Here is a 15,091-nt window from a genome sequence, read left to right as displayed (position 1 = left end):
TATAAATTATATCATTTTCTCTTGTATTTTTAAATTGTTTATGTTTTGGAACACTTTTTTTTGAAAATTTAATGTATTTAAACAAAAACATAGAAGCCATATTTTTGTAATTTTCTGTTTGAAAAAAATTCCGCCAGACTTTCCCTTTATGGAAACTTTAAAGCTTACACTAACAATTATTAATAATTCTAGAAACGTAATTATATAAAGCACCTACTAATTAAATATTATAAATTGCTAATGTAGAATGATGGGATTTCCGTTTGCAATGAATATGACAGGTTTTATTTTAAGGTCATGGTAAGGTCATTCAAACTTTGTGTCTTTGCTTGCAAGAAGAGCAAAACAATTTATTTTATTTTATTTTTTGAATGACATGGGACTTATAAAATTATTGACCCACAAAACCAAATTTTCCAATGTAGATGCAAGATTATGAATTATACAATGTGAACGTACATTATAATTCCAATGGAATTATTGAATTTCATTTGAGAACGAAATTTCTATCACAAAAGATGATAGACTTTCCATTAGACTATTATATGAGGATTTTCTTTTTCATTTCATTGGTTTTTTATAGTATTCCAAGAAGAATCTCAAATATAAAACTCACTATTAATTTGAATTATTAGGCTGTGTAGTGGTGATTCACCATTATAATTATTGACACTATTAATTCACCAACGCTGAGCCAAAATGGGTAAGCAAGTACTATTGTGTGTGATTGGAAGCCCAAAAAAAAACAAAGGAGTACTAGTGAGTATGATGATCACTAGTGTTTGAAAGTATTATGCTTAATACAACTCATAATTTTCAATTTCATGGCAATGATCACTACTATATTTTTAAATATTTCATCATAAAAAAGTAAACCTGACAAAAATAATTTTGCATTTACGGATGAATTTTGAGCATAATTTTATTTGACATTTGTATCTTTGAAGATAAAGCATAAAAATTTCATTTCTTAATTAAGGTGGTATTTCTTTCTTGTTTTTATCTTATAAAAACATCTCTGACAAACATTTTAAAAGTTTTTTTTTTCTATTTTAAAAAGTTGATTTTTTTTTCCCACAACTTCAATGCACTCTTACATTAAAAAAATTAAAATAAAGAGTAGGGCTTTTGGCTCCCAAAATATAAAGAATCAAACATTCTATATAAAATTTTTAATGCATGCATTTATTAAACCAATATTTTTTTATGCACAATTAATATAATTTATTTGATTATATATATATATATATATATAAAGAGGGAAACGATTGATTGATGAAGAAAAAGAAAAAGAGAAAAGTGAATATTAAATATTTATTTAGAAATGAAAATTTTAAAAAGTATGATAAAGAGCACCATTGGAATTTGATAAAAAAACCAAACTTTTTATTTTATAAGATTCTCCAATATATTTTTTATTTTTAAAGTTATGTTCTTTAAGTTAATGAATAACATTGGAGATCTTAAGCTCATATTATTATTATTTTTTTCAATTTAAGATCTATCAATTTAATTTTATTTGACACTTATATATGTAAACACAGAGCATAAAAATTTCATTTTTTAATTAAGGTGGCATTTGTTTTTTGTTTTTATCTTAATAAGAACATCTCCAACAAGCTTTTTAAAAGTTTTATTTTCTCTATTTTAAAAAGTCAAATCTTTTTTATCCACAACTTTATTGCACTTTTAAATTAAAAAGTTAAAATAAAAAATAGGATTTAATTATCCAAATATAAAGAGTCAAATTCTCTATATAAAATTTTTTAACGAATGCATTTATTACACTAACATTTTTCCACGCACAATTAATATAATTTATTTGATTATATATGTGTATATATATATATATATATAAAGAGGAAAATCATTGATTAAAAAGAAGAAGAAGATAAAAGTGAATATTAAATATTTATTTAGAAATAAAAATTAAAAGTATGATAAATAGCACAATTGGAGTTTGATAAAAAATCAAGCTTTTTATTTTATAAGATTCTCTAATAACTCTTTAGGTTAAAAATTATGCTATTCAAATTAATGAATATAAATGGAGATACACTAAGCTTAGGGGTTTAAATGCATATTAATTATTTTTTTCAAACTTAAGGTCTATCAATTTAATTTTATTCGACACTTATATTTTTGAAGACAAAGCATAAAAATTTAATTTATTAGTTAAGGTGGCATTTATTTCTTGTTTTTATCTTAATAAAAACATCTCCAACAAATTTTTTAAAAGTTTTATTTTCTCCATTTTAAAAAGTCAAATTTTTTTCTACAACTTCAATGCACTCTTAAATTAAAAATTAAATAACGAGTAGGACTTGAAAGTCAAACTCTCTTGTACAAAATTTTTAATGCATGCATTTATTACACTAATATTTTTTTATGCACAGTTAGTATAATTTATTTGATTATATATATCCAAATATAAAAAGTCAAACTCTCTTGTACAAAATTTTTAATGCATGTATTTATTATACCAATATTTTTGTATGCACTGTTAGTATAATTTGTTTGAATATATATATAAATATATATATATATTGAGGGAAACCATTGATGGAAACAAAAAATAAAAAAATAAAAAAATAAACAAATAAAAAAAATGGTGAATATTAAATATTTATTTAGAAATGAAAAACTAAAAAGTATGCTAAAGAGCGCCATTGAAGTTTGATAAAAAATCAAGCGTTTTATTTTATAAAATTTTCTAATATACTCTTTATTTTAAATATTATATTTTTTAAATTAATAAATATTATTGGAGATGCTCTAAGCTTATGGATTTAAGTAAATTTTTTTTTTCCAATATAAGATCTATTAACTAAGTACCTTATAATATTGCAACATAACTTCTTAAAATTAGATCACAAATCATTAAAAAATTTGATATTAAATGACTACCATATGATTATTACCTCATGAAGAATCTTTATATTTAACTAAATTAAAAATATTTTTATAAAAAAATATAAAAAAAATATTTTAAAGTTTAAAATTAATATTTAAATTTTGATAAATTTTGTTATTATCTTAGATGCTCTCATATGAGATTTTTTTAAAAACTAAATACGAAAAAAAAAGGTGTTTTAAAGTTCCAATAACTATTAGATTAACTTGTTTATTAGAAATTGTATTCTAACTTAAAGAAATTGGATTAGCTTATATATCAAAAAGTTAGCCCCACAAAAAAAAAAAAAAAAAAAAAATTAGAGACCAAAATATTGTGTGTAACAACAATGCGTTAAAACATGAAACTCTTGAGTCCTGAACCCCAAAAAAGCTTTTTCAACAAAAAGGGAAAGATCCCATGGTGGAGAGAGCAGACTTTTTGGTGCCACGTGCAGTTGCTACAGTTGGATGGACAAGTTAGGTGGTATTTGATGGTCCTTAGCGTGGCAGATTGCAATTTCTTAAGTAATGAAAAGCTTACGATTAGGCTGCGAAATGACAACACTTGGAAATGGTACTATTCGATTATAAAGTAAACGACTCCATTCGATCCTTACCCGTACTGTTTAAATTTAGTTCAGGAAAAAAAAAAAAAAAAAAAAAGGAAAAGAAAAGCAACCGCATAATTCTTCCTACGCGATTCCACAGCGCGTGTTCAGTTACCCCCCAATTCCTTACGTCATCCACCAATTTTTATCTTTATTTTTCTTGGACCGATATCTTCTGTCCTTAATTTACCGTCTTTCGTCAAAATAAATTATTTCCATTTCATTTAAATAATTCTTCTTCTTTTGTCGCATTTCGTTTACCTTTTGCTTTCTGGTTTACTGCCAAACCCAAATTAACTTGACATTACCATGGATGTGAAGAAACAAAACCTAAACCACTGATCAGAGGCTCATTCCTAAGAAGAAGATTTGAATCTATGGAGGAAGCTTCAATGTAATTTATTTTATTAAGATATTATTTTCTTTTTAAGATTAAAGAAAAGTGGGATTCATCCCCAATTCTATAAAAAGACAAATCCCATAGTAATCAACACTTTGGATGATTTTTATTTTTTATTTTTCCACAAATCAAAATTTGTGCATGGAAATTAAGTGATGTTATAATTACTACTTAGTCTACTAATATATTTATCAAATATATATATGTCACTATTTATTTTATTAATATATTAATATAATATAAAAATAAATAGTTGAACATTTTAAAAAATAAATATTATTAAATATAAATCAATTAATTAATAATATATATATATATATATATTATAGATATATTGATAAGTTAAATAGTTTATATAGTATTGTTTAGGAAAGTATATTGATCCTATTCACAAACATCATTCTTCATCAATCCAATTCGAGCGTCAATTTTTAAGCTACAAGCTAGTTTTAAAATTCACTTCTCCAAATAAATCCCAATCCCCTTGTCTACATAATCCAATTCTGAAACAATTTTAAAGTTTCTAATAATTTGTCCTCCATGTTCTCCTTATGGGGGGAAAAAAAAAACAAAAGGAAGCTATTGTGCAAAAGATATTAGGAAGACAAGGAGACAGAATAAGTAAAGTCAAAAAGCAAACGGCATGGAGAAGTGGATGGAAAAACCAATGGAAAAGAGGTGAAATTTTCTCAATGAGATGGTAATAATTCATTGGTAAAACATGAGCCAGAGTCCATTTTTCTTTTTTCCTTTACTTTCCAGCTTTCTTTTTCCTTCTTTTGATTACATCAGCTATTTTAAAATTATTAACATATCGAATAACAATTTACATACAAACTCTACCATTAAGTAAAAATAAAAAAAATTTAAAAAAAAATTGAGTAATGATATTTCGACAACATAAAAAATGATTTACACGTGTCGAGGGATTATTGGTATTGATATCTCCATCAAAAGGTTTACTTATTTTATTAATTATTATTATTTTTCATTTATGAAAGGAAATGGTAGCCGTATCTCCCTCTCAAAGTTTGAAAAGACTGCAAAATTAAGAAAAAAAAGCCAATAAACAATGGGAGTAGATTGATTTCCAATGATTAATGGAAGTGCAGAACACGCGATAGACCAGTATGCTGAGCTGGGTTTCCCTCCAGATTCTACGCATTGGAGTTAGGTAGTCCCCCAGCCTCATGAACCTAACCATGGTTTGTTTTAGTTGTAAACAGAGAGAGAGAGAGAGAGAGAGAGAGAGTTTGGTTTGGACTTCTCTACTACTGTTTTCTTGTCCCTCATTTCGTCATTCTCTCACACTAAAAACTAGAAAAAACTACAGTCATTAGATTGGGGGAGAGAGAGAGAGAGAGAATCCAATTCTTCCAACAAAGACATCCCATTTGTTGCTTGATGTAATAGGGAAAGATTAAAAAAAAAAAAAAAAAATATCAGAATGAAATTTTTGTATTGAACTCAAAAGTAAAAGAAAAAAGGCATGCTCTAAAGCCTTTGTCATAAAAAAAAAATATATAAAAAATAACAATAATAAAAAAGAGCAACAGAGAGAAAAAGGAGAGAGAAAGAAGAATCTTTTGGTCTGTGACTTAAGCCCACCACCCAGTAACACACTCTCTCTCTCTATCTCCCTCTCTCTCTCTCTCTCTCTCTCTGTCTTTACACTCTCACTCTAACTTCAGGGGTAAGCTTCACTCTTTTTTTCTGAAACCTGTATAAATTTAAGCTTCTTTTTCAGTGATATTCTTCTTCTTCGTCTTCTTCTCTTTCATATTTTTCATGCCATTTTCTGGTCCTTTCATACACCTTCTTCTTCCCCTAAATTGGTTTTGGTTTTGCGTGCTGCTTCACTTCCAATAAGTTGAACCTCTCTTCTGTCTCTAATAGCTATGAATATGCATTTGGGATTTCTAAGCTCTTTTGATCGGTTTTGCTTTGTAGATAGACCTTCTTAAACGCTTGAGTTTTTCTGGGTTGCCGTTTCATTAATTGCAGTTTGAAGGTAATCTATTATTACGGTTTGATGTTATTTTTGCTTGATTTAGCTTCTTGGTAGTTCCAAATCCTTATGTTAATTTCCATTTACTATCTTAGTTTTGCTCAAAGCAGTGTTTAAAATCAGATTTTTTAAGTTTTTATCTCCATATTTCCAAATGAAATCTTTACTTCTGAAAAATTTTCAACTTTTTTTCTTCTGGGCAAATTGGAGTAGCTATATGGTGAGTTCTTGTTTTTCTTTGTTTTAAATGGTGAATATATCTTTTTAATACAACAATATGCCAGTTTTAGGCTTCAAGAATCCTGAAGCGACAGCGAAATCTTAGACTTTACTGGAATTTTTTTAGCTCAACAGAAGAACTTGCTATTGTACTTACATTCATATTGCAAGAATTTATACAATTTTGTTTTTCTGATTATGCTTTTTCATTGGAGTTTTCTTTGTAGAACTCTAACAGGGGAAATAAACAAAGTTCGAATCTTTTTCTATTCCCAGCTGAGCAAAAGTTCATTCATTTGTCTTAAAAAAATGGTTTCGAGGTCTTATTCGAACTTGCTAGATCTTATTTCGGGTGATTCGCCGACCTTCGGTCGAGAGAAGAAGAGACTTCCACGGGCAACAACAGTTGCCGGAGCATTATCTGAACTAGATGATGATAATTGTAACAGTGTTGGCTCCGATGCTCCATCATCGGTTTCTCAAGAAAGGATGATCATTGTGGGAAACCAGCTTCCACTTCGGGTGCATCGAAAAGAAAATGGGGAGTGGGACTTCAGCTGGGACGAAGACTCACTCCTTTTGCAACTCAAAGATGGACTAGGTGAAGATGTGGAAGTGATCTATATCGGCGGCCTTAAAGAAGAAATTGACCTGGATGAGCAAGATGATGTAGCTCAAACTTTACTTGATTCTTTCAAATGTGTCCCTGCATTTCTCCCTCCTGAGCTTTTTAGTAAATTCTACCATGGATTCTGTAAACAGCATCTGTGGCCCTTGTTCCACTACATGCTTCCTCTGTCACCGGATCTTGGTGGTCGGTTCGACAGGTCTCTATGGCAAGCTTACCTTTCAGTGAACAAGATTTTTGCTGATAAAGTGATGGAAGTGATTAGCCCTGATGATGATTTTGTGTGGGTTCATGATTACCATTTGATGGTTCTTCCAACCTTCTTGAGGAAAAGGTTTAATAGGGTGAAGCTCGGTTTTTTCCTCCATAGTCCATTCCCTTCCTCTGAGATTTACAGGACACTTCCTGTAAGAGATGAACTTCTAAGAGCACTTCTGAACTCCGATCTTATTGGCTTCCACACTTTTGATTATGCTAGGCACTTCCTTTCTTGTTGTAGTAGAATGCTTGGTCTTTCTTATCAATCCAAAAGGGGCTACATAGGGCTAGAGTATTATGGTCGAACGGTGAGCATTAAGATTCTTCCTGTTGGTATACATATAGGCCAACTCCAATATGTGTTGAACCTTCCTGAGACTGAATCCAAAGTTGCAGAGTTGAGAGATCAGTTTAGGGATCAAACTATTTTGCTTGGGGTTGATGACATGGATATCTTTAAGGGAATAAGCTTGAAACTTTTGGCCATGGAACAATTGCTTATACAGCATCCTGATAAGAGAGGTAAAGTTGTTTTGGTTCAAATTGCGAACCCTGCAAGGGGCAGGGGGAGAGACGTACAGGAGGTCCAATCCGAAACAAATGCCACGGTTGGTAGAATTAATGAGACATTTGGTCGGCCAGGATATCAACCTGTGGTCTTGATTGATATCCCACTTCAGTTTTACGAGCGAATTGCTTATTATGTACTTGCGGAATGCTGTCTTGTTACGGCGGTGAGGGATGGTATGAATCTCATACCCTATGAATATATAATATGCCGGCAAGGAAATGAGAAACTAGATGAGACTTTGAGGTTAAACCCTGAAAGCCCAAAAAAAAGCATGCTGGTTCTATCCGAGTTTATTGGCTGCTCTCCTTCCCTAAGTGGGGCAATTCGAGTTAATCCATGGAACATTGATGCTGTTGCTGAAGCAATGAATTCTGCTCTTGTAGTTGCTGAATCAGAGAAACAATTGCGACATGAGAAACATCATAGGTATGTGAGCACACATGATGTTGGATATTGGGCGCGAAGCTTTTGGCAGGATCTTGAAAGGGCATGTAGAGATCATGTTAGGAGGAGGTGCTGGGGTATTGGTTTTGGTTTAGGTTTCCGAGTGATTGCTTTGGATCCGAATTTCAGAAAGCTTTCAAGTGAGCATATTGTTTCAGCTTATAAGAGAACCAAGAACCGAGCAATTTTGTTGGATTATGATGGGGCTGTGATGCTACCAAGCTCTATTAGCGCAACTCCTAGCTCAGAGGCTGTTGGTATCTTAAACAGCTTGTGCAGAGACCCTAAAAATATTGTCTTCCTTGTTAGTGGCAAAGATAGAAAGACTCTGACAGAATGGTTTTCTTCTTGTGAACTGCTTGGGATTGCAGCAGAGCATGGTTATTTTCTGAGGTAGGCACTTCTTTTGTTATGCATTCTTTGAACATTTATATTGAGATCATAATGAATGTGCACTTTTCTTGAATACTGCTTAAGCAAGTATAAATAATGATTATGGTGAACAAAAATACAAATTTTAAACCGTTTGCTGTGCTGCTTTGGATGTCTTGGAAATTATCATAGAAACTTAATGGAATTGATGTAGTCCTGGTAAGCCATTAGGTGAATTGGCTTTGATTTGGTATAAAGCAGACTAGAGATGCCACTTTCGAGCTTTTAGGCGCTGAAAAGTTTGGAATTTGCTTTTGTTCAGTTTACAAACTTGCTTGGCTAGGTATCTTCTGCCCTATACTGCGTGGCTTCTTGGCTCATTTAGGCTAACACACTCGGTTTACAAGAAAAATCTAAAATCGGAGCCATAAAAATTTAACTATTATATTATTAATTCGAATGAAAAAAAGGAAGCCTATTTTCATCATATTTCTTGTTCCATTTTCTATTATTTAGTGAAAGAGAAGCATTGAATATTTGTTATGCTTTATACAATTGATTTAGTGTTGGTGATGGTCCTTTTATCCTGGTCCCATTGTGGTAAAAAGAAAAGCATGGCACGAAACCATATTTGCTTTCATTCTGAGTGTGTAATAAGGAGTTGGGGTTTATTCTTTACTCAGGCCAAACCAGGAAGCAGATTGGGAAACTTGTGCCTCAATTCCAGATTTTGACTGGAAGCAAATTGCTGAACCGGTAATGCAGTTATATGCTGAAACAACTGATGGTTCTACGATAGAGAGCAAAGAGAGTGCTCTTGCTTGGAATTACCAGCATGCAGATCCGGACTTTGGCTCATGTCAAGCTAAGGAGCTTCTTGATCACCTTGAAAGTGTTCTTGCTAATGAGCCAGTTTCTGTCAAGAGTGGCCAGCACATTGTAGAAGTTAAACCTCAGGTTAGCCAGATTTTGTTTCGCTAACTTTTCTGGTATTATTCGATAAGTCCTCTCAAAATTGTCGAAATTTTTTTTAACTCACTTCACTTCCTTTGTCACCATTCTCAACAGGGTGTGAACAAGGGCCTTGTAGCAGAACGTCTCCTCGTGACGATGAAACAGAAGTCTATACTTCCAGATTTCGTTCTCTGTATCGGGGATGACCGATCTGATGAGGACATGTTCGAGGTGATAGCGAGCGCAAAAGACTCACTCTCTCCGGTAGCTGAAGTATTTGCTTGCACTGTTGGCCGGAAACCGAGCAAGGCCAAGTATTACTTGGAAGACACAACTGAGATTCTGAGAATGCTGCAGGCCCTTGCTAGTGCTTCAGAGCAGGCTGCTGCTAGAAATGCTCCACAAAATACCCAGAGAGCCTTTGTTGCATAGAGTAAAATAGGTCTGTGTCACTGTCTCTATCCAAAACCGTTAACCACCATAAAAGGTCAAGATGGTTGGGGTCACAATTATAGGGGTATATTGGGTTGGTCCTGTGTGGAATTTCTTGGATTCATTTAGACACTCAGCTTTTTATTTGACTGCTTGCTGCAAAGTACCTGAAATGGGTTAGATTCATTACTATATATAATAACTATATATATTATATACTCCTTGTTATGCATTGAGCATGGCTATTTTGGGATTCTTTTCTCTTGAATTTTGTTTATGATATGGGATTTTCTTCTATTAATTAATTAATTAATTTTTTATTTTTTGTGATTTTATGGGTTTAATAAAAAATATCAAATGATGTATGTTGTTCCAGGTGATCCACTAAGAAATTGTATTTTTTTCAGGTTAATTCAAATCATATTAGATTTCAGTTACGGATCAAATTTTATATATTAAATATATTTTTCACATTTTGTTCTGTCCTTTAATGGACATAATCTTTATTAATTTGCTACTTAAGTAAAAAACAAAAACTTGAAAAATTGGCTCCATGCTTTTCGACAATATTGACCAAGACAACGGCAGTTTTTTCTTCCTTTATATTTCCACAGCAAATAATTTGTCTCTCCTGTCTCCTCTTGAATGAAATATATATATTTTGAGAGCTAGTTGATGTAACATGCCTAATAATAGTTTTACAAGTAACACTAAAGAAGAAATAAATTAGACATGAAAAACCAAATTTGAAAGGATTAATTTTCCACGAACAAGTGGGTTTATTGGACAAGGATTCTGATGTGATATGTTAATTATTTATTTAATGTACCTTTATGAGTCAACCAATCAATTCATACAATATTCAACACCAGAATATGAATATCATTAAGCACTTGTTAATACTTCTTTAAACCGTATGATAAATTCCTAATGGACTCTGTGTAATTTCAACATAATGCTAAATAGAATATAGCAAATTTTATTTTATTTTTTTTAAAGCTGGAAAATTCAATTACACTCTACTTTCTTCCCCAGTTTCTCAATGGATACAAAATAGACAAAAAATAAACAAAAGCACTGCTTCTGGCAAGGTAATTTAAATTATTATATTGGCTTATTGCTACAAAATTATTTATATTGCATCTTAAACAATCATCTTCACATATCAAGTAAACTTGATAGTTTTATCATCAAAATTTGATCGACGCTATAATAATCATGTCGACCTGACATGAATCCGATTTTGTCGAACAATACCTTTAAGTTCTTAAACATACCAAATAAGAATACTATAATTAATCATTCACCTTTTAGACAGAGAAGGAAGGCTTGGAAACTCCATTGGCATTTGTACTATTTTCAATAGTAGTCTTGGACTTCTGGTCATCAACATAATGCTGATAGATATAAGAAAGAAAACCCCAAATGGCCAAAATCATTGAAATCACCTTCAAACCATCCATCTTATCATGGAAAATGACCGCTGCTAAGACTTGAACGATAGGCAATCCCAAACAGCTAATCACATTGCAGAATAGTGAAGAGACTTCAAAAATCAACCCCACTGCACCAATTGAGAAAAGTTGCCAACTCAAAGCTGTCCAGACAAGGGTCATGATATAGGAAACATTACCCAATTCATACCCCACCAACTCTTTCCTTAGACCTTTCCACTCATTGCTAGCAAATAGTCCAATTAAGGTTGCAAAGCTTGCTACCAGACACTGAAAGAAATTCATATCCAAAACCGCCTTAAACGATTCGTTTTTGATAACCTTCCGGAAGAAGAACTGTGAGAGAGAAAGTACAAGTCCACTTATGGCTGAAGCAAAGAAAGTGCATACGAAACCTATTGCATATTTCCCTTTGGTGACTCCATTAAGATGTCCAGCGTTTGGTTGAAATGCAAGGAGGGTGGAGGAGATAGTGAGGAGGACTAAAGAGTTGATAATGAAAGGAGTGAACTTCTGGGAATTGAGGAAGAAAGAAAAGAAAGCTGTGAAACCCAATTGGGATGCAAAAATGATTGACAAAGTAGAAACTGGGAGGTAAAGAAGCCCAATTGAACTCAAGAAACAGGCAGCTGCTGTGATCAAACCAAGGGTAACATAAACCATTGCTAGTTTTGAGATTGATGGCCCAAGTTTTGAATCTGATTGGCTATTTTGAGTTGTGGGAAATTTGGAAAATGGTTGAAATAAAAAATAGAAAGGAATCAGAATTGGAAAACCAGCAGTTTGAACCAATGATTCTATCCATTTGCTTTTTCCTCCTTCATCAAAATATAATCTTCCTAATAGCGTTGCTGTTGATTGTCCAGCAAGAAGAAAGAGCATGTAGATTACCATTCTTAGCCACCATTTGTAACTTCTTGCTCTAAGATTTGTGGAGCGTTGTTGTTGATGACCAGTTGATGTGTTTGCCTCCTTGTCTTCCTCATGTTTATTTCCTAAGAATGGACAAAAAACACAAACAGACTTGCTTCCTAAATCAAAATTAATGATGAACATTTGCTATATTAAGGTTTATGATATCTACAAAGCAAGTTTTGAAGTTGGGGGAGAAAAAATATACATAATAAGGAACGTCAAAAGAGGGATCTAGATTTATGTCAAGGGGAATTATTATTTAATTGAAAAATAATAATGAAAAAGCAAGAAGGATATCAAAATTCCTTCAATTAGTCAATATCGTAACTAGGAACTAATAAGAAACTATTTTTCGTTTAAGGATCACTTCTTTGCTTTAGATAACAAGATCTTGACATCTTACTTTTGTACTAATGAAATTGAAAAAATAACTTACCCATTACTGGAAGCTGAAGTTCTTGAGCTAGTTCTGCCATATCCAAGGGAAAGGGAAGGTTAAAAAGCGCAAAGATAAACTCAAAATGATCCTTCTTATTAGTACTAGCTAGATTTTTCAACACACATGTTTATGTATAAATATTAAAGATATAATTAATCATATTAATTCTTCTCCATTGATATGAGAGAGACAGACGGACTCAAGTCACAACTTTTAGATATAAACCAAAATAATTGAATTTTGAACGGGCCAGTTTTACTTATGTCGGCAGTGTGCATGCAATTTTCTTTTTTTTTTTTTCTTTTTTTTTTAATAACTTTACGTAAATAATTGTCCTTTTGAACTATCACTTTCAGTTTTGTTTTTGCAAATACAATTTTTATGATTTTTCTTTAAAATTTTTGTTGTATGGTAAGCTCGCTTTTTTCGTAATGTAGCAAAATTTCTTTGTCAATCAATCTATAGTCTGTAGAAAAATTTACATTAAAAAGAATAAAAAGCAAATGTTTTCCTTGTTAATTTATTTTCTTTCACATAATGAAAGACAAAAAAAAGACAAAGAGTTTTTTTAAAAGGGTATATATGGCTGGCTAATATATGTAATACTTCATTAATCAGTTGATTTGATCGTCACTTATAATATAATGAAATACATAATGATCGATAAAGTGTTTCAGATTGCCATATTTCCACTCAGAGTTTTATTTTTTATTTTTAAATTATAAATTAAGTTCTCATCCATATATATAATGTACTGCGTCTCACCATATTATGGTGACATTAGAATTTGAGAGATAATTTTGAGGAGGACATGTAAGCTCCTCCTTCACAATTATATACTTTATATATATATATATATATATACAGTCTGAATTGTATGCATAAATAGAGTAAATGAGATATATGGTTGTGTCGTTGTCAACCCATTAATGCAAAATTAAATATGGTAAATCAGAAAATTAAAAAAAAAAAGAGTTTATTTATTTATTTTTGTTCAAAAATAGATTAAGAAATATCGTTAGGCTAACTAATGGTGCCCTTCACAATTAGTGTATTCCAAAAGATATAGTTTTACACGTAAAAGGCTCATGAGATTTGCGTGGTTTAGCTTTAATTAATAAAAAAAATATATGTCAGCTTGTAATTTATTTTTAAAGGAGACTAACTTTAAACTTTATGAAGATATATATAAAATCTTTGAGCAACCTTGTTTCCATTTATAAGAAAGTGGTTATCAAATGTCATGAATTTTATTAGCATGAATTTTACCAAATCAAAAGTTGTTAATATTTTATAAGGAAGAAGGAAAAAACAAGAAAAAAGAAAAAGGCCAAAATATCAATGGATATGTCCAAGATATGTTCTTGAAAGTTTGAGATTTCAATGTAAAAAGTTAATCCTGAACAATCCATACTTTTTATATACTTTTAAAAAGATAGATTATCCTAAAATCATATATAAAATATTAGAGAAGTAGAGCGAGTGACAAAATTATTATCAATAATATATAATTGATAATAGACAATCTCACCTGATTGCAGACTTCGATAAGAATTAGGATTTTGATGTGTCTCATCTGCGAGATTAATTATGTTCATATATAAATAAGATTTAGATTGAGATATGAAACTTCATTTGAGAAGAGAAAGACAGAATCTTCTTAAAAGAATTTCTTTTCCATTTTAAAACTCAATAGAAAGAAACTATTATATTTTATTATGCTGAATATGACAGATAAGTATTTATTGTACAGGACTGGACAGAGCTAGAGACTCCACAGAGGTAGAGAGGGCCGGTTTGAATGTCGTCCACTCAGGAAAGTAAATGCTATTGTTTACATTTCTTTTCTGTTTCCAGAGCTGTTAAAGGTAAAGTAGAATAGCTTTTAAGAGTTTTGTCTATTTGTGATGATTAATTTATTTTTAAAAAATTAATTAAAATTTCAGTCGTCAATCATTTTTAAGAGATGATAAAGATCTTGCGATAAATAACATTTCTTTATAGTTTAAGGCTAAGTTGTGTTAAAAAGGTTAGATTAAGAAATAATTTAAATTTTTTAAAATTTCTAATTAGAGAATAATGGTAGTCAATGCGAGAGTAGTTGGCCCGTTATTTTCACTGGTTTTTTTTTTTTTTAAAAAAAAAAAAGCTCATATATTTCTTCAAGAACAAGTAGTAGCTCATAAATAACAATTCTCAAGAATCTCAAAGAAATGTAATACTGTTTGACAGCAGAGCTTTTTTTGAATAAGAATCTTAAAGAAATGTAATACTGTTTGGGTGAGCTTTTTATTTATAAAAAATAAAAAATACAGTAATTCAATAAATAAAATTGTTCTGTTTCAATTTGGACTAGCGTACTAAATGAATAAATTCACTAAATTCATAAAATAATAATTTTTTAAAATTTTTTTTGGACACATTCAAATATATAAACTAATGTTTGATTAAATTTTAAAAAATTAATAATATATATAAACATTTACCATACATG

The 15,091-nt window shown here is 30.8% G+C and overlaps 2 protein-coding genes across 4 annotated transcripts; one reads left to right on the top strand and one right to left on the bottom strand.

The window, feature by feature from the left end:
• Positions 1 to 5,271: 5,271 nt before the first annotated feature.
• On the top strand, positions 5,272 to 10,109 carry LOC107431205 (alpha,alpha-trehalose-phosphate synthase [UDP-forming] 5). 3 transcript variants are annotated; one of them, XM_060818508.1, is made up of 5 exons: positions 5,272 to 5,596; positions 5,854 to 5,914; positions 6,346 to 8,424; positions 9,087 to 9,360; positions 9,472 to 10,109. In XM_060818508.1, the coding sequence occupies exons 3-5, from the start codon at positions 6,440 to 6,442 to the stop codon at positions 9,787 to 9,789; spliced, it is 2,577 nt and encodes an 858-aa protein (XP_060674491.1). In that variant the 5' UTR covers positions 5,272 to 5,596; positions 5,854 to 5,914; positions 6,346 to 6,439; the 3' UTR covers positions 9,790 to 10,109. The 3 variants fall into 3 exon arrangements, with proteins under 3 accessions (XP_060674491.1, XP_060674490.1, XP_048320480.1); XM_060818507.1 differs by having other exon boundaries at positions 5,273 to 5,596; positions 5,858 to 5,914; positions 6,358 to 8,424; XM_048464523.2 differs by having other exon boundaries at positions 5,273 to 5,596; positions 6,358 to 8,424.
• A 639-nt stretch (positions 10,110 to 10,748) lies between these two features.
• LOC107431165 (purine permease 21) lies at positions 10,749 to 12,816 on the bottom strand. Its single transcript, XM_016042043.4, has 2 exons — positions 12,595 to 12,816; positions 10,749 to 12,238 (listed from the first exon to the last, which is right to left on the bottom strand). The coding sequence occupies exons 1-2, from the start codon at positions 12,632 to 12,634 to the stop codon at positions 11,100 to 11,102; spliced, it is 1,179 nt and encodes a 392-aa protein (XP_015897529.3). The 5' UTR covers positions 12,635 to 12,816; the 3' UTR covers positions 10,749 to 11,099.
• Between the last annotated feature and the right edge of the window lie 2,275 nt (positions 12,817 to 15,091).

Source organism: Ziziphus jujuba, chromosome 6 (genome assembly GCF_031755915.1).
Source record: "Ziziphus jujuba cultivar Dongzao chromosome 6, ASM3175591v1".
In the NCBI taxonomy this organism is placed as follows: Eukaryota; Viridiplantae; Streptophyta; class Magnoliopsida; order Rosales; family Rhamnaceae; genus Ziziphus; species Ziziphus jujuba.
Note: the sequence above shows the minus strand (reverse complement) of the source record. Positions and strands in the feature narration are given on the sequence as shown.

Bases quoted from the DNA above. Each gene is read 5' to 3' on its own strand.
- LOC107431205 (XM_060818508.1), top strand. From the start codon at position 6,440: ATGGTTTCGAGGTCTTATTCGAACTTGCTAGATCTTATTTCGGGTGAT. The intron at 8,425-9,086 runs GTAGGCACTTCT...TTCTTTACTCAG, and splicing joins GAGCATGGTTATTTTCTGAG to GCCAAACCAGGAAGCAGATT. The intron at 9,361-9,471 runs GTTAGCCAGATT...CATTCTCAACAG, and splicing joins TTGTAGAAGTTAAACCTCAG to GGTGTGAACAAGGGCCTTGT.
- LOC107431165 (XM_016042043.4), bottom strand. From the start codon at position 12,634: ATGGCAGAACTAGCTCAAGAACTTCAGCTTCCAGTAATGG. The intron at 12,239-12,594 runs GTAAGTTATTTT...GTCCATTCTTAG, and splicing joins ACTTCAGCTTCCAGTAATGG to GAAATAAACATGAGGAAGAC.